At 43.0% G+C, this 26,173-nt stretch overlaps 1 protein-coding gene across 4 annotated transcripts in view; it reads left to right on the top strand.

The window, feature by feature from the left end:
* The window catches only part of VDAC3 (voltage dependent anion channel 3), a 114,668-nt gene extending 113,479 nt beyond the window's left edge, over positions 1-1,189 (top strand). For all 4 annotated transcript variants that reach the window (XM_029603706.1, XM_029603707.1, XM_029603708.1 and 1 more), the window contains one exon: positions 662-1,189. In XM_029603706.1, coding sequence (XP_029459566.1) covers positions 662-753 — 92 coding nt within the window. In that variant the 3' untranslated portion in view covers positions 754-1,189. The remainder of the gene's footprint in view (positions 1-661) is intronic.
* Positions 1,190-26,173: the final 24,984 nt, after the last annotated feature.

Below are 26,173 nucleotides of genomic sequence, written 5' to 3'. Positions count from 1 at the left end.
GTCCTCACGAAACCCACCTGCCACCCCGCGGAGTTGGGTCTCATACCTTTTATTATTTTATTTTTTGCTAAAGCTTATTGCTACAATACCAAACTAGAGTGAGACCCCTGTGGCAGAGAATATCATGGCATTCTGGGCATGCTCAGTGGCCTCACAGTGCCAGTCAGAAGTTTCTAGAAACTTTGACAGAAGTTTTCCCGCAACAGGGCTCCGTCAGTGACGTCACCCATATGTGAGGTCTACATCCTGCTGTCCTGGGATAACACCTATTACAAGATAAGCAATTTTGCTATATTGTATGTTGTGATCAAGTAATGTAATTCAATTATTATGTAAATTCGCAAACACCAGAAAACTGAGAGACAATAATTGTGCTCAGTGGGAGAAAACTAAGATATTTTTAATAAAGGTAGAGGTCATACGGGCTGTATTTCTTCACATACAGACGCATACAAGCACATGCAGAGTACAGAGCATTACATGGTTCACACACATACATATTCAGTGTTATGAATACAAGCTACGGTTCATGCAGTTCACTTAGATGAGATGAAACAAGTCCAACTGATAGCTAATAAATAAATAGTAAAGGAAAGCATTTGTCAACAAGAAGTAAAAGCTGTCTGTGTCTGACATCTAAAACTCTGCTCCCTGTTTACAGGTGTGAAACTAACTCTCTCTGCTTTGGTTGATGGCAAGAACTTTAATTCAGGAGGCCATAAACTTGGGTTGGGATTTGAGCTGGATGCTTAACACCATTTTCAGCAGAAAAACATCTGAACCCTAGCCTGGAAATGACAACAAAAATGAACAAATTTTGGCCTTAAAATTCTTACAATATGTGAACTGTCTATTCTTCCAAAGAATTGTTGTAATCCCCCAAAACACTAAAGTCCAGAGGGTATGAACGCCATAATGGAGATACTTGAACGCACGTACAGCAGTTATAATGTTTGTGCCATATTTTCTGTTTAGTTCCTCAGTGTTACTGTAAATTAAATTTATTCCTTTAATGGTGTCACCACCTCATGTTTCAGAGGAGAGCACGCACTTGCCCATCTGATCCAAAGTTTGTCCATTGCATGTTCTCCATCTCTTTTCATGACCATTTTTATTGGTCTTTGTGTTGTACTGAAGGCTTTGGTCTTGCATCAAAGTAGAAATAAAACCATCACGTTTGGAACATAAAATCTTTTCCTGTCTCTGTTGTTGGTCATATTTTATTTATTTGAAAGTGGAAGCAGTTTATGGAGCTGGGAATGGGAGGCAGCAAAAGGTGAGATGGCTTGTATAACTTGAACAGATCACCATGCAGCTTAAATATGAGGAAGTCAACAGTAAGGGGAGCCTCAGGTGACATTTATATCTTTGACACTGAGCACAAGAATTTTCTAGTCCATCTGCAGTAGTACAGAAAACTGTCAGCACTGAGAAAAGATACACGTGACACCACTGGCAAGATGTATTAAGCATTCGTCATAGGCTCAAAATGGGAAAAACGCTTTAATGCATGGCTCTGTGTCTTGAATTGTATATCCTATATTTTAATAACTGTTTGTTTGACCTTAAACTAAATTCATTCTCAGTCCCCTTAACCTTCATCCTATTTGTATTTTCTTCTATTCATTTTATGATCTCTCTCACTCTGTTTGTCTAGTTCTGCCTGTGTTCAGGCACAAATGGAGCTCAGTGAGCTTCTGCTGTGATAGTGATCCACTGTCCTAAAACTTCGGTGATGTTGAATACATACCCATCCATTTTAGATGACAGACAATGTGCTCACAACGTCTGTCATTCCACTAATGATACAATCACCTTGCTGTGTTCCACACATTTTTATCTAATTAAGATAATTCATAATGCTTATAACAGATATATAATCTCATAATTCAGTTTACACGGGAGTTGATTTAGGAGAAATAAACCAAATTTTACTGGGTAGGCCTCATGGCTGAGGCTATAATGTTGTGGTTTAGCAGACTCATGTATAAATCTGCTATCTGTCTGGATCAGCGGAACTTGGGGGGGAAGGAGGAAAGAAGGCTGTTGCTAGTACAGTGACCCTTAGTAGGTGCAGAGGGATAGTCCTGAAAGAACTTCCCTTCAGCTCTCAGGCCATTGAAGGTTCCTGGGTCACCTGGACCTATGGGCTAAGAATATATAATAAGGATAAAAAATGGAATAAAGTACAAAAAAATTAAAATTATTTTTTTTTAATTTTAATTACACAAGAAAAAAGTTTATTTTTAAAAACAGAGAAACATGACAGCAGAAAAATCCATACAATTTATCTAACTCTTAAAATTCCCATCTCTCTGAGATTCCCTGTATTTAACCCATGCTTTCTTTAATTCAGATACTGAATCTTCACAGAGACTGTTCCATGCATCCATTACCCTCTCTGCAAAGAAATATTTCATAAGATTACTCCTGAGTCTACCCACTTTCACCATTATCCCATGACCCTCCTTGTTCTAGAGCCTTTCTGTTGAAAAAGCTAGTCTCCTGTGCATGGAAACCTTCGAGATATTTAAATGTCTCTATCATATCTCCCCCCGTCTCGCCTTTCCTCTAGGGCAGTGGTTCTCAACCGGTGTGTTGCCAAGCACATGCAGGAGTGTCGCCAACTTCCCGGTCCCCTGCTGACCCAGCTGCTCCCCTTGCTCGAGTGAAATAGGTTCTCCACCCGGGCTTAAAATGCTGATAGCCTGGGCGGAACGCAGCCATAGCACTGGCATGGTCTCTTCTTCCCGCCCCTCTCTGCAGCCCAGAAGAGGAAGTGGTGAGCAGCGGGTGCGTGCGCGGGAAGAAGAGACCATGCTAGTGCAGGCCACGTTGGCCCAAGAAGAGAGGCATGGCCTGAAGAAGAGCAGCGAGGCTCGGAGCAAAACGAGGAGCAACGTCAGCCCCCGCAGCCAATGGGACTCCTTTCTCCACGAGGATTGAAAGCGAAGGAGGCTGCTGTTGCCATTAGGGTTGGAATTGTAGGAGGCTGCTGCTGCCACTAGTTCAGGGCAGGGGGGGGGGAGAGTGAGTGAATGAGCAAGCATATGAGTTTCAGATCCCTGTGTGTGTGTGAAAGAGAGAGACATCATGTGTGTGATTGAAAGCCTGTATATGTGAAAGAGAGTGTGTGTGTGAGAGCATGAATGTAAGTGTATGATTGAGAAACCTGTATGTGTAAGTTTGTGATTGAAAACCTGTTTGTGTGAAAGAGTATGTGTGTGTGATTGAGATTCTTTGTGTGTGAGAGAGATCATGTGTATGTATGATTAAGAGCCTGTGAGTTGAGTATAATTAAGAGAGAAAGCATGTGTGTCTGTGTGTGACTGAGAGCTGGTTTAGGTGAGAGAGCATGTAAGTATGTGATTGAGAGCCTGTGTATTTGTGAGCGATTGAGAGCCAGTGTGTGAGAGAGAGAGAGCTTGTGTGTGACAGAGAGAGAGGAGAAAATTGCAAGCAAACCATTATTGGGTCTTTGTGACTACTATTTTGAAATATTTTATTGTATCTAGACATTTTTTATAAAAGTTTTAAATTATTGGATAGTCCATTAATAATCTGTTATTTTTGTTAGTATGGTTTAAGGTTACTATTGATTTTGTATTTCTTGATTTGTTTTGAGGACTGGTAACGTTTCTCTTTTTTGTTACACTGCATACAGTCTCTCTGGCTTGTGGTTTCCAGTTCAGTTTTTGCATGTTTCTAGTTATGCTTTATGGTCTCTTTATTCTTTGTTAGGTGAGGGTCAGCACATGTGATTCGGGTGAGGTTCGTTCTCTGCTGGCGTGTAGTTTCTGTGTAGGGCTCTAGAGCAGCCTGGCTTGTTCCATTTTCCTAATAGGAGGTGTATTGGTGTCTTAAAGCCTGGTGTAATATTTTCAGTGTTGCCTTTACTTAGGTAAGGTGGTTATTGTTTGAGTGCTGGAAATTGGTGCTGTTTTGGTGTGGGATGTTTACTATGTATGCAATTTCTGTTCAGACAAAGTACATATCTTTCCCTTGTGTCATTCTTAATAATAAAAATAATACTGGGCCTTTATTTTTTATTTCTGCCGTGAATTGTAATGAGCAGTGGGTCACACTTAAGCAGGGTCTGTCAGGTTTGTCACTATGAGAAAAAGGTTGAGAACCACTGCTCTAAGGTATACATATTTAAATCTTTGTCTATCCCCATAAGCGTTAGAACAAAAACCACTGATCATTTTAGTAGCCACGCTCTGAACCGGTTTGTATCCTTTTGAAGACTGCAGTTGCTGTTTTCGCGCGCTCTTGTGCATGTTCTGCTGCCCTCTATAGGCCGTCGGTATGCACAGAGTGTTGGCTCTGCACACGCGTTGTGCGTTCAGTTTTTGGATGCGCTTTTTACACACCAAAACTTTTTACACGCTTAACTTGATGCACAGGTTGTGCGTGAGCCTTGCTGCGCTTTCTTCTAGGCGCTTATCTTTTGGGTGCATTTCATTTTTGAAGTTGAGCCATTCCGACGCACATTTACCGAAGTGATGGTGCCAGTAAGCAAGAAGCCTAAGCGTCTTCCTGTTTGTGTTGCCTGTCATATTAAGGCTTCTCAGCCTGACCTGACTTCTACCCTGTGTCAGCGCTACTCAGACGCTCAGGGAGAATGGTCTTCCTCAGACTTTGCTAAGCGTGGATCTTCCAATTCTGATGATGGGTTCATCATGGCCTTGACTGGGGGACGCCAGATCTTGGTTCTCCCTTGACTGGCACCTCTGCTGGCAAGGGCAGTTCTGTGGGACCAGCTCCAGTTCCTTCTGGGCTTGTCTGGACCCGGCTGCTTTTTCTTGGGTGGAATTTTTTTCAAGGCTTACAAGCCTTTTTTCAGAAGCAGTCCTCCACGTCCCCCATTTCGGTCTGGTTGGACCCTAAGCCGGTGGCTCCTCCCTCTTCCAGTCCTATGCTTAAGAGCCGGGGCTTGTTTCGGCTCCCTGCGGGTGTTCTCAACAGGAATCCGGATGGCACTGATTGTGATGGAAGATGGAGAAATACCTCCAGGGCTGGAACCGTATCAAACCATGCTGCAGTTCTTTCATAGAGATGAACTGCTGACCCTGATTTCCCAGACCTTGAAACAGCTGGGTGTTCCCGGTTTGGATGCTATGTCAGAGCCAAGGAAGAATCCCATTTTGATTTCCTTACATAAAGCCTCTTGTTTTTTCCCAGTGATGGATGCCATCCAGGAATTGATTGATCTGGAATGGGATGCCCCAGAGACAAATTTTAAAGGTGGTCGGACATTGGAAGGCCTGTACCCTCTGGATCCGGCTGTAAGAGAGCGTTCATATTTTCCCAAAGTGGATGCTCTGGTATGTAAGAACATAAGAACATAAGAAAATGCCATACTGGGTCAGACCAAGGGTCCATCAAGCCCAGCATCCTGTTTCAAACAGTGGCCAATCCAGGCCATAAGAACCTGGCAAGTACCCAAAAACTAAGTCTATTCCATGTTACCATTGTTAATGGCAGTGGCTATTCTCTAAGTGAACTTAATAGCAGGTAATGGACTTCTCCAAGAACTCATCCAATCCTTTTTTAAACACCGCTATACTAACTGCACTAACCACATCCTCTGGCAACAAATTCCAGAGTTTAATTGTGCATTGAGTAAAAAAGAACTTTCTCCGATTAGTTTTAAATGTGCCCCATGCTAACTTCATGGAGTGCCCCCTAGTCCTTCTATTATCCGAAAGAGTAAATAACCGATTCACATCTACCCATTCTAGACCTCTCATAATTTTAAACATCTCTATCATATCCCCCCTCAACTGTCTCTTCTCCAAGCTGAAAAGTCCTAACCTCTTTAGTCTTTCCTCATAGGGGAGCTGTTCCATTCCCCTTATCATTTTGGTAGCCCTTCTCTCTACCTTCTCATTCGCAATTATATCTTTTTTGAGATGCGGCGACCAGAGTTGTACACAGTATTCAAGGTGCGGTCTCACCATGGAGCAATACAGAGGCATTATGACATTTTCCGTTTTATTCACCATTCCCTTTCTAATAATTCCCAATATTCTGTTTGCTTTTTTGACTGCCGCAGCACACTGAACCGACGATTTCAATGTGTTATCCACTATGACGCCTAGATCTCTTTCTTGGGTTGTAGCATCTAATATGGAACCCAACATTGTGTAATTATAGCATGGGTTATTTTTCCCTATATGCATCACCTTGCACGTATCCACATTAAATTTCATCTGCCATTTGGATGCCCAATTTTCCAGTCTCACAAGGTCTTCCTGCAATTTATCACAATCTGCTTGTGATTTAACTATTCTGAACAATTTTGTGTCATCTGCAAATTTGATTATCTCACTCGTCGTATTTCTTTCCAGATCATTTATAAATATATTGAAAAGTAAGGGTCCCAATACAGATCCCTGAGGCACTCTACTGTCCACTCCCTTCCACTGAGAAAATTGTCCATTTAATCCTACTCTCTGTTTCCTGTCTTTTAGCCAGTTTGCAATCCACGAAAGGACATCGCCAACTATCCCATGACTTTTTACTTTTCCTAGAAGTCTCTCATGAGGAACTTTGTCAAACGCCTTCTGAAAATCCAAGTATACTACATCTACCGGTTCACCTTTATCCACGTGTTTATTAACTCCTTCAAAAAAGTGAAGCAGATTTGTAAGGCAAGACTTGCCCTGGGTAAAGCCATGCTGACTTTGTTCCATTAAACCATGTCTTTCTATATGTTCTGTGATTTTGATGTTTAGAACACTTTCCACTATTTTTCCTGGCACTGAAGTCAGGCTAACCGGTCTGTAGTTTTCCGGATCACCCCTGGAGCCCTTTTTAAATATTGGGGTTACATTTGCTATCCTCCAGTCTTCAGGTACAATGGATGATTTTAATGATAGGTTACAAATTTTTACTAATAGGTCTGAAATTTCATTTTTTAGTTCCTTCAGAACTCTGGGGTGTATGCCATCCGGTCCAGGTGATTTACTACTCTTCAGTTTGTCAATCAGGCCTACCACATCTTCTAGGTTCACCGTGATTTGATTCAGTCCACCTGAATCATTACCTATGAAAACCTTCTCCATTACCGGTACCTCCCCAACATCCTCTTCAGAAAACACCAAAGCAAAGCAATCATTTAATCTTTCTGCGATGGCCTTATCTTCTCTAAGTGCCCCTTTAACCCCTCGATCATCTAACGGTCCAACTGACTCCCTCACAGGCTTCCTGCTTCGGATATATTTAAAAAAGTTTTTACTGTGAGTTTTTGCCTCTACAGCCAACTTCTTTTCAAATTCTCTCTTAGCCTGTCTTATCAATGTCTTGCATTTAACTGGCCAACGTTTATGCTTTATCCTATTTTCTTCTGTTGGATCCTTCTTCCAATTTTTGAATGAAGATTTTTTGGCTAAAATAGCTTCTTTTACCTCCCCTTTTAACCATGCCGGTAACCGTTTTGCCTTCTTTACGCCTTTCTTAATGTGTGGAATACATTTAGACTGTGCTTCTAGAATGGTATTTTTTAACAATGACCACGCCTCCGTTATCTCTCTAGCGTGTCCCGATGATACATTTACCCAGTCAATATTGGGGTAATTGAAGTCTCCCATTATTACTGCACTACCAATTTGGTTAGCTTCCCTAATTTCTCTTAGCATTTCACTGTCCATCTCACCATCTTGACCAGGTGGACGGTAGTATACCCCTATCACTATAGTCTTCCCCAACACACAAGGGATTTCTACCCATAAAGATTCAATTTTGTATTTAGTCTCATGCAGGATGTTTATCCTGTTGGACTCTATGCCATCCCGGACATAAAGCACCACACCTCCTCCCAGGTGCTCCTCTCTGTCATTGCGATATAATTTGTACCCCGGTATAGCATTGTACCATTGGTTATCCTCTTTCCACCATGTCTCTGAGATGCCAATTAAGTCTATGTCATCATTCACTGCTATACATTCTAATTCTCCCAGCTTACGTCTTAGACTTGTGGCATTAGCATACAAACATTTCAAAGTTTGTTTTTTGTTTGTATTTTCATTCTGCTTTTTAATTGATAGGGATAAGTTAGAATTTTTTAGCTCAGGTGAGTTTTTAGTTACATGCACTTGGACTGTTTTTCTAATTATTGGAACCTCATTGTCGGGATGCCCTAATTCTAATGCATCATTAGTATCCTTTGAAGATACCTCTCTCTGAACCATGCGCTGCTGAGCGACTGTCGACTTTCCCCTTTGTTCTAGTTTAAAAGCTGCTCTATCTCCTTTTTAAAGGTTAGCGCCAGCAGCCACTCAGTTCTGCAGACTTTTAAAAATAAACACACTACCTACTGCTTACTAGCTACCTACTGCTTACTAGCTACCTTATTGACTATTTAAAAATACAAACAGTCTAACTTGTTTATTCACTGCCTTTCTGTCTATTAAGGGCACAAGCACACTAAATAATATTGCCAGATAGTTAACTTTGCCCCAATACTTTTAAAAAAAGACAATGTCCCAAGCAAAAACTTACTGATTCCTTTCAGCCACCAGCAAGGTGATCCTCTCCTCTCAGTGTTCCCACTGGAATGTGCCATGTCTAAGCGGACAACTATCCCCGTAGAGGGATTGAAGCTATTCTTAAGCAAGCTTTTGAGGCAGTGGTGATGAATTTACAGATTGCCTTTTGTTGCAGCCTAGTAGCGAGATCTTGTCTGCTTCTCTCTCAAGAGGTTGATGAGTCTGGAGGGAATTCCAGAGTGGTTATGGAGCCTGCTGCTATTTTTTTAGCAGACGCAGGCTGGGATTTGGTCCAGACCTCAGCTAGAGGAATGGCTTCGGTGATAGCGGCCAGGTGTTAACTCTGGTTGCGAAATTGGTCAGCTGAACCAGTTTCCAAAGCCAGTCTTACCAAGATGCCCTTTAAAGGCTCGCTTGGTTGGAAGCAAGTTAGAGAAATTGGCCAGTAAGGGGGCCAAGTCTCCAGTGCCTCTAATGCTGGAGGATAAGAAACAGTTACAGCGTCCTTTTGGTATGAGGGTCATTTCCAGAGTTCCAGACATTTTTGTCCCTACAAGGGGATGACTTTTCAGCAGGCTTGGCCTTTCAGTAGGTCTCAGTCCTTTCATCCTCGCAGAGAGGAGTGGGGTCAGGTGGTGGACCTTTTCGAGCTTCCCAATGAAGGTTTGCCGACCCACCTTCCGGAACAGGAAATATAGGGATGTCTGTCTCTTTTATTGGACGTGGGTCGAAATCATGTCGGACTAGTGGGTCCTGGAGATGATACACGAAGGATATGCACTGGAATTTTGTAGTATTCCTTGGGAAGTATTCATGGTGTTCCCTTGCCACACCCCAAAGAAACCCCAAAGGCTCCTCAGACTGAGGGCTGTGGTTCCAGTGCCCACGTCTCAAGAAGTATGGGGCCTTTCATCCCATCTTTGATCTCAAGAGGGTCAACCATCACTTGAAGGTGACTCATTTTCATATGGAATCCTTACACTTACCTTCATATTCCCATCTGATTAGAATGCCAATGTTTTCTACGCTTTGCAGTGTTGGGGCGCCATTATCAGTTTTGGGCGCTGCCTTTTGGTCTAGCCACCGCTCCCAGAGCATTTTCCAAGATTATGGTGGTGGTAGCAGCAGCCTTGCGAAAAGAAGGAATCCTGGTGCACCCGTATTTGGACGACTGGCTGATTTGAGCCAAGTCTCAGAAAGAGAGCCGCCTGGTGACACACAAGGTGATCTCCTTATTGCAGGACTTTGGTTGGGTGGTGAACCTGACCAAGAGCAATCTTCAACCATCCCAGTCATTGGTGTGTCTGGGAGTCCGGTTTGACACGGGACAGGACAGAGTTTTCCAATCAGAAGTTTGGATCCAGAGATTGAAGTCTCAACTGCGTCAGTTGATTAATACCATACGCCCAACGGTGTAGTCCTACCTACAGGTACTCGTCTTAATGGCAGCTATCCTGGAAGTGGTGCCGAGGGCAAGGGCACCTAAGCATCCGCTTCAGCACTCTGCTATCTTGTTGGAACCTGCAGTCTCAGGATTATGCTGTTTGGCTCCACTTGCTGATAGAAATCTGCTCCCGCCTCCAGTGGTGTTTGCAGGAGGGTCATCTGAGAAAGGGAGTTCCCTTATCCTATCCAGCCTGGTTGGTACTCATGAGAGATGCGAGTCTCCACGGTTGGGGGGCTTACTGTCTGGATTTAACAGTCCAGGGGGGCTGGAATGCCGAAGAGTCCCCCTGGAACCTCAATCACCTAGAGGCCCAGGTGTTACAGTTGGCATGCTTGCAGTTCAGCCACAGGCTGCAGAATCAAGCAGTTCACGTGATGTCTGACAACGCAATGGTGGTAGCCTGTATCAATCACCAGGGAGGACCCAAGAGCCAGCAAGTGTCGCAGGAAATAGACTAGCTGATGGAATGGGTGGAAGGTCATCTGCAGATGATCTTGGCCTCTCACATTGCAAGAAAAGACAATGTAAGAGCAGACTTTCTCAGCAGGGAGAGTCTGGACCCAGGAGAGTGGGTGTTGTCAGCCGAGGCGTTTCAGCTGATTGTGGATCGCTCTGGCCTTCTGTTCCTAGACCTGCTGGCGACTTCTCGAAATGTGAAGGTTCCTTGATTCTACAGTTGCAGGAGAGATCTATGGTCCCTGGGAATAGACGCTCTTGTTCAGGTCTGGCTGGAAAACAGATTGCTTTATGCCTTTCCTCCATGGCCCTTGCTGGGCAGGATTATTCATAAGATCGAAGGCCACAGGGGGCTAGTACTGCTGTTGGTGCCAAACTGGCCCAGGTGTCCATGGTATGCGGATTTGCAACAACTCCTGGTTGAGGCCCCCCTTCGTCTTCTGCCGCACATGGATCTGCTTCAGCAGGGACCGGTTCTTAACGAGGATCTGACTTGATTCTGTCTTACGGTTTGCCCTTTGAAAGGGCTCGCTTGTTAAAGTGTTGTTATTTCTCTGCGGTGATTGTCACTTTACTCCGCACTCGCAAGTTCTCCACTTCCTTTGCTTATGTGCGGGTTTGGAGAGCTTTTGAGGCCTGGTGTGAGGAGAGGGGTGTTCTTCCTCATTCAGTTAAGATCCCTCTCATTCTGTATTTTTTGCAAGATGGATTGAATAAAGGCCTGGCCCTTAATTCCTTGAAGGTGCAGGTTGCTGCTCTTGCCTGTTTCAGAGACCTGGTGAATGGTGTTTCCTTGTCGTCTCATCCTGACGTGGCACGTTTTTTGAAGGGAGTGAAACATCTTAGGCCTCCCTTGAGGTTACCAGTTCCATTGTGGAGTCTTAATTTGGTGCTGGACTTTTTGGCGAGCCCTACATTCCGACAACTGCGAAGCCTTTCCTTGCAGTTGTTGACTTTGAAGATTGTGTTCCTGGTGGCTATATGTTCTGCTCGTTGGATTTCTGAGCTGCAGGCCTTGTCTTGCCGGGAGCTATTCTTTCGGGTGACTCAAGGGGTGTTACAGCTGAATATTGTTCCATCCTTCTTGCCCAAGGTAGTCTCGGGCTTTCATTTGAATCAGTCCATCTCCTTGCCATCCCTGGATAAAGTCAGGGATGTGGAGGAGTTTCGCCTTTTGCGTTCCTTGGATGTAAAGTGTCTTGTGTGGTATCTGGAGATCTCTGAGTTTTTTTCGAAAGATGGATCACCTGTTTGTTCTCCATGGTGGGAGTAAGTAGGGCACTCCAGCTTCGTGGGTTACCATAGCTCGTTGGATTAAGTAGGTGGTCACAGATGCATATGTGGATGCTGAAAACCCATTGCCTACTCAGATTAGGGCTCATTCCACTAGGGCTCAGGCAGTGTCATGGTGGAGGTTAGTCTGTTGTCTCCCGTCAATATCTACCGAGCAGCAATATGTTCCTCCTTACACACTTTTTCCAGGTTTTATTGTCTGGATGTGCAGTGTTGACTGGACTGCGAACAGCCTCCCACCCTGTTGGGGAGTAGCTTTGGTACATCCCACTGGTCCTGAGTCCATCAGTCTACACACTAGGAAATAGAGAAATTACTTACCTGATAATTTTGTTTTCCTTAGTGTAGACAGATGGACTCAGCTTCCCGCCCTCGGCTGCCACATGACAGATTCAGTAGTCCTCCTGTGGGGCTCTGGGTCCCAAGGGATAACTGGTAAGTGTTCATCCAGTCCCTATCTTGGGGAACCTAGAATCTTATGTGAGTTCAGTATATATGGTTTGTTGAGTACATTTCTGGTTATCTCTTTGTAATCATATTTTTAATCAAGTTTTTGCTAGTCTGTCCACAGTTGCTTTTGAAGAGAATACTGGCAAGCTGGGGTCACTGCAGGGTTATATATACTGTAATGTCAGCTTGCTCCGCCTCCATCTGCTGGCAAGGGAGCATAAACCCCACTGGTCCTGAGTCCATCTGTCTACACTAAGGAAAACAAAATTATCAGGTAAGTTATTTCTCCAATTCTGTATTTTACTAGTAAAAACCAGTTTAAAGTGGTTCACAGATATACTAGATAACAAAAGCATGAAATAAAAGAAAGAGGTAATACCCCACAAATACTATACATTATAAAAACACACATTTCCATATAAAGAAGTAAAATACATATTTAACTGTGAGTGGTCCTCATTTTATTTTCACAATGCAAAATGAGATAAGGAGCCACATTCATTCCAGCAAAAAGATTAATCATCTTTTTCATAACTTTTTATGGATCTGTAAGTGCTAAAGGGTGGGACAGTGCTGCGGCAAAGAGGAGGTTTTTGCAGGGTTGGCATTGCTTCAGCTAGATAAAAATAAAATCAATTAAGCCAATCCAGTTTAACGGTAAAGAAGGTGTCTGCAATTATATTTATGCTCTTGATAAGCATAAGGCTCCTGAGCCTGATGGATTTATTTCAGAATTTTTTAAACTTATGAATGAATTTGTGGCCCAGCCCTTCTGTGCCATGTTTGATGACTCTGTGGCAACTGGGGAACTACCAACTTCCCTTAAAGAAGCATTTATAACAGTTCTACCTAAGCAGGGGAAAAATTTGGAGAGCCCAGATTCTTATTCCCCTCTTTTTTTTATTGAATGTGGATATCATAGTGGATAATACATTGAAATCGTCAGCTCAGTGTGCTGCAGCAGTCTAAAAAGCAAACAGAATGTTAGAAATTATTAGGAAGGGAATGGTGAATAAAATGGAAAATGTCATAATGCCTCTGTATCGCTCCATGGTGAGACCGAACCTTGAATACTGTGTACAATTCTGGTCGCCACATCTCAAAAAAGATATAGTTGTAATGGAGAAGGTACAGAGAAGGACGACCAAAATGATAAAGGGGATGGACAACTTCCCTATGAGGAAAGATATAGTTGCGATGGAGAAGGAACAGAGAAGGGCGACCAAAATGATAAAGGGGATGGACAACTCCCCTCTGAGGAAAGATATAGTTGCAATGGAGAAGGAACAGAGAAGGGCGACCAAAATGATAAAGGGGATGGACAACTCCCCTCTGAGGAAAGATATAGTTGCGATGAAGAAGGTACAGAGAAGGGCGACCAAAATGATAAAGGGGATAGACAACTCCCCTCTGAGGAAAGATATAGTTGCGATGAAGAAGGTACAGAGAAGGGCGACCAAAATGATAAAGGGGATGGAACAGCTCCCCTATGAGGAAAGACTAAAGAGGTTAGGGCTGTTCAGCTTGGAGAAGAGATGGCTGAGGGGGGTTATGATAGAGGTATTTAAAATCATGAGAGGTCTAGAATGGGTAAATGTGAATCGGTTATTTACTTTTTGGATAATAGAAGGACTAGGGGGCACTCCATGAAGTTAGCATGTAGCACATTTAAAACTAATCTGAGAAAGTTCTTTTTCACTCAACGCACAATTAAACTCTGGAATTTGTTGCCAGGGGATGTGATTAGTGCAGTTAGTGTCGCTGCGTTTAAAAAAGGTTTGGATAAGTTCTTGGAGAAGTCCATTACCTGCTATTTATCAAGTTGACTTAGAAAATAGCCACTGCTATTACTAGCATTAGTAGCATGGGATAGTTTTTGGGTACTTGCCAGGTACTTGTAGCCTGGATTGGCCACTGTTGGAAACAGGATGCTGGGCTTGATCCATGTGGACCCATGGTCTGACACAGTAAGGCATGTTCTTATGTACTTATGTTCTAAGATCTTAGCCACTAGGTTGTCATTTCCAAGGAGCAGGTAAGGTTTGTTCAAGGAAGAAATGTTGTGACAAATGTGCATAAGGTTTTAGCTTCGCTTGCCAATATGAAGAGCAACCTCTTATTAATTAGTATTGATAAGAGAAGCCATTTGATCAGTTGTCACAGAACTGTTTGTTTGGGTTTTTTACTTTGGGGAAATTTGGGTTTAGTGGCACTATAATTGATAGGATTAAAATTCTATATGAGCGTAGTAGCTGCAGTTTTCTGTAATGGCATCATCTGTGAGTGTTTCCCCCTTTTGCGTGGTACTAGGCAAGGGTGTCCTCTCTCCCCTCTTTTGTTTATTTTAAGTAAGGGATCAGTGGCACAAAAGATATTATTAACTCAGCGCATTCCTGGGGTTTGCTTTGGAAGGGTGGAAAGAAAGTAGCTGTATTTGCTGATGACTTATTGATTTGTTTGTGCCAGCCAATGGAATATTTGGTGTACTTAATGGGGATTTTGCAGAACTTTGGAGTGAGGAAACTCACCCAAAGATGAGATTTGTGCAATGTTCTCTCAACCTAGCTTGATGGACTCTCTACCTGGGTAACATCAAGCTAGGTTGAGAGAACATTGCACAAATCTCACTCTGAAGGTCATCAAATCTTCACAAGAGAGCACTGTTCTGTTCGTACATCTCACTTTGAATGTCAAAGTGGCCCCTAACCCCTACACTAATACTTAAACCTCACCTCGAGTTACTAGGAGGGCCTCCCATAGTGATACAAATACCTATCTAGTGTGAGGGCATTATGGCTAGTCTCTCTCTCTCTCTCTCTCTCTCTCTCTCTCTCTCTCTCACTCACTCACTCACTCTCACTTATAGCTAGGCTGGCTCAAAAATGTTATCGCAATTTGCAATAACTTAGTGTTCGCATAGGTATTAGTGCAAATTGTGATAAACTGCCTATTACCATAAAACACCCCTTTTTCTATCGCATGCGATATTTAGTGCATTTTTATAAATCCAGGCCTCACTTAGCCAGATTTTTCTCAATACCTACCTCCAGATGTTTTAAAAATTTGCTGCAAATTCCAGCTTTCGAATTGAATAATGTACCACAATAGTGAAGTGCAGATTTTAAAGGTCATCTGTAGATTGAAATGTTTCTGGCCGTGGGCAAATGCCATTTGTCACACATGTTCTTGTAAAACAAATTGATGTCCTCTTCTTTTTCTTGTTGCTCTTCAAATTGCAGGCTGTTCAGAAGCAAGGCATTAGTTGCAGGTTCAGATTCTGTAAACTGTGCAGTGATTTTACTGTCAAATACAATTTTTGTTTTAACTCCTAGATAATTAAACATTTGATGTATGTAAGTACTTTCATCTTCAAAGAACTTCATGATAAATATTCCTGGTTTCGAGTTGTCATTGAGAAATGTCAGGAGCCAAAACATCTTGTTTTCTTTAAATATCTGTATCTACAACTTTTCAGAGATTAGCATTTCTTACCTTTGCCATCAGTACTATTGAGAGAGGTAACAAGTGGAAGCCAGACTTTGATCACAATATGTACTGCCTCATTAAGGGCCGGATTTTAAATGCCCTGCGCGCGTATCTGGCCGGATTTACACGCGCAGGGCCCTCGCGCGCCTATTTTGCATAGGCCGCCGGCGCGCGCACAGCCCCGGGACGCACGTGCGTCCCGGGGCTTCATAAAAGGGGCAGGGAGGGGGCGTGTCAGGGGGCAGTTCAGGGCGGGACCGGGGCGTGGCACCGGCCAGGGGGCGTGGTCGAGGCCTCCGGACCAGCCCCCGGGTCGGGTGATGGCGCGCCAGCAGCCCGCTGGTGCGCGCAGATTTACGCCTGCTGAAAGCAGGCGTAAATCTGCCAACAAAAGGTAGGGGTGGGTTAGGTAGGGGTGGGTTAGGTAGGGGAAGGAAGGGGGCGTGGAAAGAAAGTTCCCTCCGAGGCCGCTCCGATTTCGAGCGGCCTTGGAGGGAACAGGCAGCTTGCGCCGGGCTCGGCGCACGCAGGTTGCACAAATGTGCACCCCCTTGCGCGCGCCGACCCCGGATTTTATAAGATACGCACGGCTACGCCTCTAAATGAATAACAAGGGCTTAGACCAGGGATGGTGAACTCCAGTCCTCGAGTGCCACAAACAGGCCAGGTTTTCAGGATATCTACCATGAATATGAATGAGAAAGATTTGCATGCTCTGCCACCTTTTTATGCAAATTATCTCATGCATATTCATGGTGGATATCCTGAAACCTGGCCTGTTTGTGGCACTCAAGGACAGGAATTCGCCATCACTGGCTTAGAGTGACACTAGAAATAAATCGTGGTCCAACTCCAAGTTTATGATAGACAGCAATGTATTTTTTCTTTTGAGCTCACATGCCTATTTATAAAAGTTCACCAGAATGCATTACAAAATTTAAGACTTTCAGTCCTTCTTTTACATCATCATCATCATCAAGCAAAGGGATCATGAAGAATGGATGGGTAGATCTTTGACTTTGCACCTGACAACTTTTCCAGATAGCTTGCAGCATCACTGCAAAATATATTACATTTTCCCACTGCTTCTGGAATGTGACCATTATTTGTATCAATGGTGGCACAGGAACCGCATTACATGCTTCAAGCACTTCTAAGTCTGCTATCAATGTATATCATGCTTTTCACTGTCTTTGTAGAAGGTAAACAAAATTGCAACAGCTGGGTCACGCTGAAATTCAGGCATTTTACTAACAGGTATTGAAATCTGAACATTCTCTATTAGGTCTTTAATGTGCTCAAGGTCCACTTCAAATACCTTTGGAAGGTGTTTAATGTAAAGCTAGCAGCTTTTTGAATAGTTCTGGCTGAAGGTGCTCAGTTAGGAAAAATGATCCATCTGCTTGGGATAAGGAAATACCAGATCGAGCCAATTGTCTTGTAAATTCATGTGTTACATCCATCTCCTCATTGCTAAACTTTGTTATGTTTCTAACAAGTGATAGTTGGATTCCAGATGGAGAGCACCCTTGTGGGGTTTTGAGATTAAGTTTCATCTTTGCTTGTAGGTGTTCTGCTGTTCTAGTAGCTGTTTTTTCTTGGTAAAGTGTGTATATTGCTCTGCAGTACTTGCACACTAGCATTTTTTTCTCACAGGGCAAGCATGATAAGTTGTCCCAGGTGGGATAATGTCATCCAAAAGAGCCCAGGTTGATGAAGTTTACTCCAAAGCTTCTAGAAGCTTTGGCATGTTTTTACCTTTCCGCATCATGGATGATATGCAAACCCCTCTTCTGTTCCTGTTTTTCTGTGGAGTCCGTGAAGATTTCTGGATACACCGTCTAAATTCGGTTGAGCCATTGGGACTCAACGATAAAATTAATTGGTATTCGCTGATATGAATTTCAGCACTGCATTTGCTGTAAAGCATTTTGGACATTTCTGGATATAGACGCTGGTGTGTTTGAGATATTTTGACATTCAATCCTATTGATCTGAATTCTATTTGCAGGCGGGACATATACTAGATTTTTGTGTCTTCCAACAAATATTGTTTGCATCACTGCTTTGATCTGACATGATTTGATGGGTGTTTAATTGCTGTTGTTCTGCACTCCGGGAACGTCATAAGTGCATATAGGTAATGACTGTAATGTGAATTTATTCGTTGCTGTTCCGCAATCTGAGTAATGACCATAGTGTAACCTTGCTTCATCTCCCGCTCCGGTATGAATATTCAAAATGGAAGACGACGTAATCGAAGTCTACAACTCAGTATAGGTCTATGTCCAATAGAGACATTTAAATTAAAGGACGATCTAACAGGAGACTATGGCCACCGTTGCCTCGTTCTGGGTGAACATTCAAATATGGTGGATGACATAATTGAAGCCTATAACTTTGCAGAGTTCTATTTCCAGCAGAGATATTCAAATTAAAGGACGACCTGCTTAGAAGACTATGGGCGGCGCAGCCGCATACCCACTTTGTGTATTTAAACCGGATATTTCGCCATGTTCTGAAGAGAATTGCGGTCGATGGTACCGTAGATACAATAACTTGAGATGAAATGGAACCGTAAGGAAGCTACTTTTGCAGACCCAAAAATTTTGCTGGAAGAGCCGCTGCCCCTGAAGCAGGACCAGGACGGTCCCAAACACGATCGTGTCGGGACATTGTATAGATGAGTATACCTTTGGGACATCTACAATAGTAAAGCATTTTAAGTGTTATAAAGTGGCCTATATTTAGAGAGTTTGGCTCCGTTTCAAGAAACGATGCAACCAGTTGTGCAATGTATGCATTGACCAACGACGGTTTGGGTCTATAAATATTTTAAGATAAACAAAAACTAAAAAAATTCTAAAAATTGACCTCCTGATTAATAAAAGCAATTTGGACCTGTATACTACAAAAATGAGTCTGTATGCTTAACAAACTCACGTAGTCCAGAGGTCCTACAGATATAGAGATAACATAATTGGTGATTTGTTCATGTGGTTCCACATTGTGATTGATGATTGATGATACCAGTTACCTTTGTATATTTTGATGTGTGTTGTACAAGTTTGGAGGTTCTGGAGTAAAAGTATTTTTGGGCATTTATTGTGTGATTGATTTCTGTGGAGTCCAACATCTCGTAGTTTTTTTCTGAGAAGAATGCTTCAAGATTTTGCATGTGTTCTTGCAGCATCTGTTTGTCTCTCTTTCAACACTCTGAGGTTCACTATGTAGGTTTTCGATCAAATTTTCAAACTTCTTTGTTTTTTTGGGCAACTGCTAAGTGCGTTGATACCAGTGCATCAGGTGCCATCGACCATGTTTTCTATTAAAAATAGAATCATTTGATTTCACCTCTCATTTTTTGGCTGATGCCCTAAAACACCAAAAACAGCCACCAACTTGTTGCCACCTACCATTGACACTAATTTTCTTTCTACTTCACCCCTTTTTTTCATTGGGGACAATCTATAATTAGGGACTTTCCCACTTGTCAGGACTTAACATTCTACTTGACCTGGGAGAAAACAAAAGTTGCTTAACTGTAAGAGATGTTTTCCAATTTCTCACAAAATCCATCTGCCTCCTCTTGGAGTTCTAAGCTATATAAAGAACTGAAGGGGGGCCCATGCAATTTCTGTGATGTGGGATGGCAAATACATGCTCAGTAGAGTATGCCAAAGCTTCTAGAAGTTTTGAAGTAAACTTCACTGGCCTGAACTCCATGGAATTATGTCACCCCACCTATGAGGATTTACATCTTGCTGTCCTTGAAGAACACCTATTACGGGCAAGCATCATCATTGCAGTTGGTTTATAGTATGTTTTCCAGCATGTTAACAACCAGTTAGGATAACAGCATACATAATGCACATTTTCGGGTAGATTTTAGAAAAGTACGCCCGCGTGTACTTTTGTCCGCGCACCAGGCACAAACAAAAGTACGCCGGATTTTATAAGATACACGCATAGCCGCGCGTATCTTATAAAATCCGGGGTCGGCGCGCGCAAGGGGATGCATATTTGTGCACCTTGTGTACGCCGAGTCCTGCGCGCGCTGCCCATTCCCTCCGAGGCCGCTCCGAAATCGGAGCGGCCTTGAAGGGAACTTTCCTTCGGCCTCCCCCCACCTTCCCCTCCCTAACCCACTCCCCCCAGCCCTATCTGCACCCCTCTACCTTTATTGCGAAAGTTACGCCTGCACCGATTGGGCGTCGCCACGCGATTCCCCGGCCCAGGAGCGATTTCGGAGGCCTCGGCCATGCCCCCGGGCCGGCACCACACCCCCCGGAATGCCCCAAACTTCGCGCCACCCCCCGGCACGCCCCAACACGCCCCCTTAGCAAAGCCCCGGGATTTACGCGCATCCCGGGGCTTGCACGCGCCGCCGAGCCTATGCAAAATAGGCTCGACGCGCACAGGGGGGTTTTGAAAGGGTTACGCGCATAACTTATGTGCGTAACCCTTTTAAAATCTACCCCAATATGAAGCAAAAGACTGTGGAAAACCTTACATGTTCAGCCTACAATGTATATGATACTTCCGCAAGAACTTTGGCTATGGCCAATGCTGCTAGAAGACTGACATGGCTTCAACCATTAGATTTTTGTGAAGATGTCAATGAGACGTTAACAGATCTTCCATGCATAGGTCATAATCAATTTGGCGACAAGGTAAAGGGAGAGATCATTGCTCCATATTTTAGATGCTAACATTCTCTACCACAGAACAAACCTCTATGTCAGTGAAATCCACGTCAACTTTATAGAAGGCAATATTTCTTGCAGAAACTACCAAGCCTCTCCTTACCAGCAACCTTGTACCCAGCAACAGTAAAACAAGCAATGTAATGGAGAGAGAATGCAGCCCAACTCCAACCAGCAGTCAAGTCTGTTAGTGTTCGTGGTAGTTGTGGGTGGATCCTTGGACGGGTAGCAGATGCCCCTGCCCCCGGGGGAAGATCCCGAGAGGGACCACTGGTCAGGCTCAGAGTATGGAGACAGACACACACTAGTTCTTTTATTAAACAGTATATCGAACCACCAGAGGTGGTAGTAGTGAGCTGGAAGTGCCCGGCTGGGCTGTAGTCCCTCAGATACTGGAACAGCGATCCTGGATAACTGAGCTGTAGAGAAACTGAATATAGTGAGTAGGCAGGGTATGCAGAGTTCAGGAACAGAACCTTGATGGTAACACTCACACAATAGTCTCTTAGAAGCAGCCCAGGAGCTGGAATGAAGTAGGCCCTCGAGGAGCGAGTACCTGGTTCCAGGGAACACTCTGAGAGAGAGATGGTAACTCACTGGTGTTGTAGGCAGTGATGACATCCTGGCAGAAGTGGTATTCAGTAGCAAGTCCGGGAACGTGGGCCCTCGAGGAGCGAGTACCGGTTCCAGACTGCGATCTGAAAAGCAAAAGAGAAAGCGAGGCCCCCGAGGAATGGGTACCCCTGGTAAGTCCGAGGAGGCAGAGTAGCAAGGTATGCGGAGAGCGAATCCCATCCGCTGATACCTGGAGGAAAGCCCTTGCTAACTCCATTCATTAGCGATTTCAGAGACCTTAAATATCCGGTGAGGATGACGTCACCTCAGGGGGACACCCCTGAGGTTCGCGCCACTGCTGGTACTTGAGTCGGGGCCGCACGTGCACCCTTAGGCTGCTGGGAAACATGGCGTAGCCCCGCGTATCTTATAAAATCCAGGGTCGGCATGCGCAAGGGGGTGCACATTTGTGCAACCTGCGCGCGCCGAGCCCGGCGCGCGCTGCCTGTTCCCTCCAAGGTCGCTCCGAAATCGTGCCATCACCTGACCCGGGGGCTGGTCCGGAGGCCTCAACCACGCCCCCGACACGCCCCCACCCCGCCCCGAAATTTGTGCCGCCCACCCAACACGCCCCCCTTTGCAAAGCCCCGGGACTTAGGCTCGGCGCATGCAGGGGGGGTTTGGGGTAGGTTTGCGGGGGTACGTGCATATCCCTCTGAAAATCTACCCCATTGAAAACAGACTGAGAAGCTTAAACTTACGTTTTTTTAATTTTCCAAAGGTTGTGGGGAAAATTCCTCGTATTAGTTTGAAAAGAAGTATTGGCATTATCCTCTGAATCCACCCCCTCCTTTAATAAGGATTTCACCTTTTGGTGCAGATCTGTCTAATTTTCTAGAGTCCTCAAATTATGAAATTTCAGAGAGGGCAACCTTGTTGGTTTCTTTTCTTTTCTGAATATGATTTGTTTGGTAATGAAGAATTATTTTAAGAATTTACATGTTCAGTTTATGGGTTTAAGTGTGAGGATTTCCCCAGATCTCTCTAGAGCTATGCAGGAAAGAAGGAAAGGGTTCCTGGCTTTATGCCTCAGGGGCAACCTTCTTCCTGAGATATCCTTGCAAATGCATTGTAAAATACAAGGATTGTTTTCTATTTTTTGTTCCAGAACACTTAAAAATTTTCATTGACTCCAAAAAATTGATACAGACCATCTTGTCTAATGTACCGTCAATTTAATTTTTGTAAATGAAGTTAGTATCATGCTATGCTTTTCTTCAGTTTTTCTTTTTCTTGTTTTCTCCTCAATATAAGTCTCCTCCCCCCAAGCTTGTGGGCTAATGGACGAGTTTAAGAATGCCTATGTATTTTGTTTCCATTGTCTGATATATTTCATTATGTTTCTTTTACAAGGTGTATGCTTTGTTACAAAAATTTAAATGCAATAAATATAAAGTAAAAAAAAAAAATTGTCTTCAGCTGTTCTGTTTGAGTACCATTACTATGAAAAAAAAAAGCCTTCCAAAAACGCTTTCTTGTTTTAATGTTTTATTAACAAGTTTGACTCCTAATTTTCGATAACTGCTGTCAGAGTGCGGTTTCCTGAAGATCTTGGAACATACTTTGCTTTGTATGATCATAACACACCAGATTCCTGAGACCCGGACCCCACCTGCAGTAAGCATGCCCCCTTACTGAGCGCTCTGAAGAGATAAGCAGAAGTAATGCAGCAACTTGAACATTGAGACCTGGATCATTTCTTGTGGATTCAAATGTGCTGGTTCTGCTGCCCTGTGTCAGTGAATGCTTTTTAATTCCAAAATGCTGCAGGATATTAAAAAAAAAAAAATTCAACCATTTTTTTCTGTGGTGCACCAGTGATGAAATGATAAATTAATTTTCTCTTCCGGGGCCTAAATATTGATAGAGAAACAAGAGAGGATGACATCAGCTAAAGACCCCCTAAGGCCCTTCTAGTCTCTAACCATTTTCTCTTCCAGCTGCAATATCACAAAGCACACCTGCACTCCCTACAACAAAGGATCCTCTCTGTTTATCCCAGGCTTTCTTGAATTCTGATACCATTTTTGCCCCCACCATCTCCCCTAGGAGACTTAACTGTTTCATTTATCCATCATCCTATCTCTGGAGAAATGGTTTCTGATGTTACTCTGGAATCTACCCCTGGGATCCTCCTATCATACCCTAGGCCTTCCTATTCACTGAAAAAGGTTTGCTTCCTGTGTGTATTGTTTGTAGTTTTAAGACATTTGAATGTCACAATTAATCTCAAAACCCCTTCCCCTCCACACACGCATATGATAATCTGAATAAAACATTTTAAAGTGACTGAGAACAATCAATGGAACCTAAATTTATTCTTTTATTCACGCTTATTTGTTAAACAATACTGAAATCCTGAATGGTCAATTATAGCTGCTCCAGAATATTTTATATCACACCATTTTTTTTTAAATATTTTTAATTTGCCTTTAAGAGACTAATAGCAATTGAAATTGATCCTAGATATTCTGATGTTAGTAAGATTATTTGGATTTGGATTTATCTACTTGCCTTTCCAAATCCAAGCTCCACTGGATTCCAGAAACTGAACTGTCCTTTGTTTTAGCAGCAATTATATTAATTTGCTTATCATAGAGGTTAGACTCACTGACCTTTATTTCCCAGACTCCTCCATTCTTCCACTTTTGTAATGAGGAATCACATGTGCCTGTATCTAGTCCTCCAGAACTACTCCCAGTTCTGAAGGACCATTGAAAAAGTCAGCCAAAATATAATGAGAAATATAATCAACCTGTAACTTATTTATTGAAATTACAGAAAATAATATGCAGCACACTGAACTCCAAGTATAGAAAATCTAATGAAAATTTAAAAAATTAAATAGGAGTTACATGACTCTGGGGCAACAAAAAGAATGCCTCTTTAAACTTGAAATAATTTGGATGAACATAGAGAGGAGCAGAATCATTTTGTGTGGTTAATTAAAGAAGAGGAACTTGCAAGATGGCAAATTCACACAGAACATAAACATTCTGATATAGTCAGGGAATATTACCAAGAGACTTATATAATAAAATGACAGACCAGTGAGGGAGACATTTTTTTGTGCAGTCTCCATTTTCTCCAGGTTGGTGAAAAATCAAATTAATTTCTTAAAAGAAGGTAATAACACAAAAATAGAAACATATATTCTGCCTTCAAAACCATAAGGAGTGATAAATCTTCACGGGACATGGGATATACAACTGGATTTTATATACAGTGCATATAATCTGAGTAATTGGTCAATATAAATTAAGAAATATATGTTTGCAAAATGACTGCTCAGTATATCATTGAAAAGGCGACCATAAGTAGTGTTTGCTTATACAACCTCCTGCCACACTGTCTCTCAAAATCAGCAGGATTTTTTCTAGAGGGTAAGCTTCTTTGAGTGTACTTTATTTCCAGGGCTGGAAATAGGGACCTGGTTACTTCTCTCCATTGTGAAAGATCAGAGGTGGTCATGGGATCACCCAGTGAAGCCCAACCTGCTGGCAGCTGAAGATCAGGGGAGACCACGGGGCCACCAGCAGAGCCCAGCCCATTTACAACTGAAGACCCCAGGCCAAAGTGAAAAGAAGGGCATAAGGTTGCTGATAGATTTTAATCAAAGAACAGCTGGAGAGGCTGGGAGGTGTGTTTGTGTGAAAGAGAGGGAGCATGAGTGGGAAAGCATGTGACAGCTTGTGTGTGGGGGAGAGCAATTGAGAGCTTGTGTGTGTGTGTGAGAGAATGTGAGAACATCTGTGTATGTGGGAGAACATACAGGCATGAGAGTTTGTGTGTGTGAGGGAGAGCATGAAGGAGAGCTTGTGTGTGTTTGTGGGAGAGCCTGAAGGAGAGCTTGTGTGTGCTTGTGGGAGAGCATGTGAGTGAGAGCTTTTTTTGTGTGGAAGAACATGTGAGCGCGTGTGATTATGGCACAGCATATGAGAGCTTTTGTGTATGGGAGAGCATGTGAGAGAGTGTTTGTGTGTGGAGGGAGAGCATGTGTGAGTTTGGGGGAGAGCATGTGAGTGCAAGCTTGTATGTGTGGGAGATCATGTGAGAGTGAGAGCTTGTATGTGTATGAGAGAGCATATGAGAGCTTGTGTATGTGTCTATGGGACAGCATATGAGAGAACGTGTGTGAGAAAGTGCATGTGTGTGTGCGAGAACATGTTAGGGCTTGTGTGCGTATGAGAGCATGTGAGTGAGAGTTTGTGTATTGGGGGAGAAGATGGGAAGAGAGAGAAGAAAGAGAAAGAAGACACCTAAAACAATTAATTAAGAAAAGACTGACAAAGGAAAAGTGGAAATAAAGAGACCGAGATTAATCGATTAAAAAAATAAGCTCAGACAAAAAAGATTTTTTTTTAAATATTTTCAGATTTTTACAACTGTAATATACTATCTTTGGGAATGTGCATTTCTTATATTTTTTTAATTTTGCTTTCTCCTTAGAGTTCCACTGTTTACAGTCTGGTTTCTCAGGCTGTTTCATTTTTGTCTGCATGTTTCTCTTTCTAATTTGTAGTCTCTTATTTCTGTATTAGGTAAGGCTCGATCTGTGTTCTGCCTGTGTGTAACAGGTGTAATTTCACTGTAGAGATTGTAACAGTCCAGGTTGTGTTATTTGGCCAATAGGTGGTCTATTAATGTTCCAGAGCCTGATATAATATTTGTATTGCTGCCTTTTCATATATAAGATTGCTGTTTGAGTCCTGAGAGTTATTGCTCTGATTGTATGGTATGGCAAGGTTCTAGGTGTTTATTTTTTGGCAGGGATTTGTGTTAATTCACAAACGGACAAATTTTAAAATGGCCATGTGCACATATACCAGCAGTTATGCGCATGGGTGGGCCCAGCGCGCACTTTCAAAAGGGCCCGGCCATGCACTTAACTGTCGATACGTGCATAAAGGGGTAGACTGGGGGAGGGGGGGGGGGCGTGCCGGAGGCCGGCCGGGACAGTGTGTGCCGGCCAGTGCGCCCAAGTTGCTTCTGCTCCAACAGAGCAGTAAGTAAAAAAATAAGAAAATTATTTTACTTAGGTAAGGGTTGGGCTGCAGATTTAAAAGAAGAACTATGTTGGCATCCTTATTTTAAAAAAAGATCTTCCCAGTCACATTCAAGGAACAAAAATCACATGGCCATTCCTTAAATGTAAAACCATTGGCTGCATATTGCCATAGGGCATGTATTCAAATATAATTCTATACAAATACAATGGTTGCATATTC

Source organism: Rhinatrema bivittatum, chromosome 5, assembly GCF_901001135.1.
Source record: "Rhinatrema bivittatum chromosome 5, aRhiBiv1.1, whole genome shotgun sequence".
In the NCBI taxonomy this organism is placed as follows: domain Eukaryota; kingdom Metazoa; phylum Chordata; class Amphibia; order Gymnophiona; family Rhinatrematidae; genus Rhinatrema; species Rhinatrema bivittatum.
The sequence above is the reverse complement of the archived record's forward strand: the minus strand, read 5'-3'. Positions and strand labels throughout refer to the sequence as shown.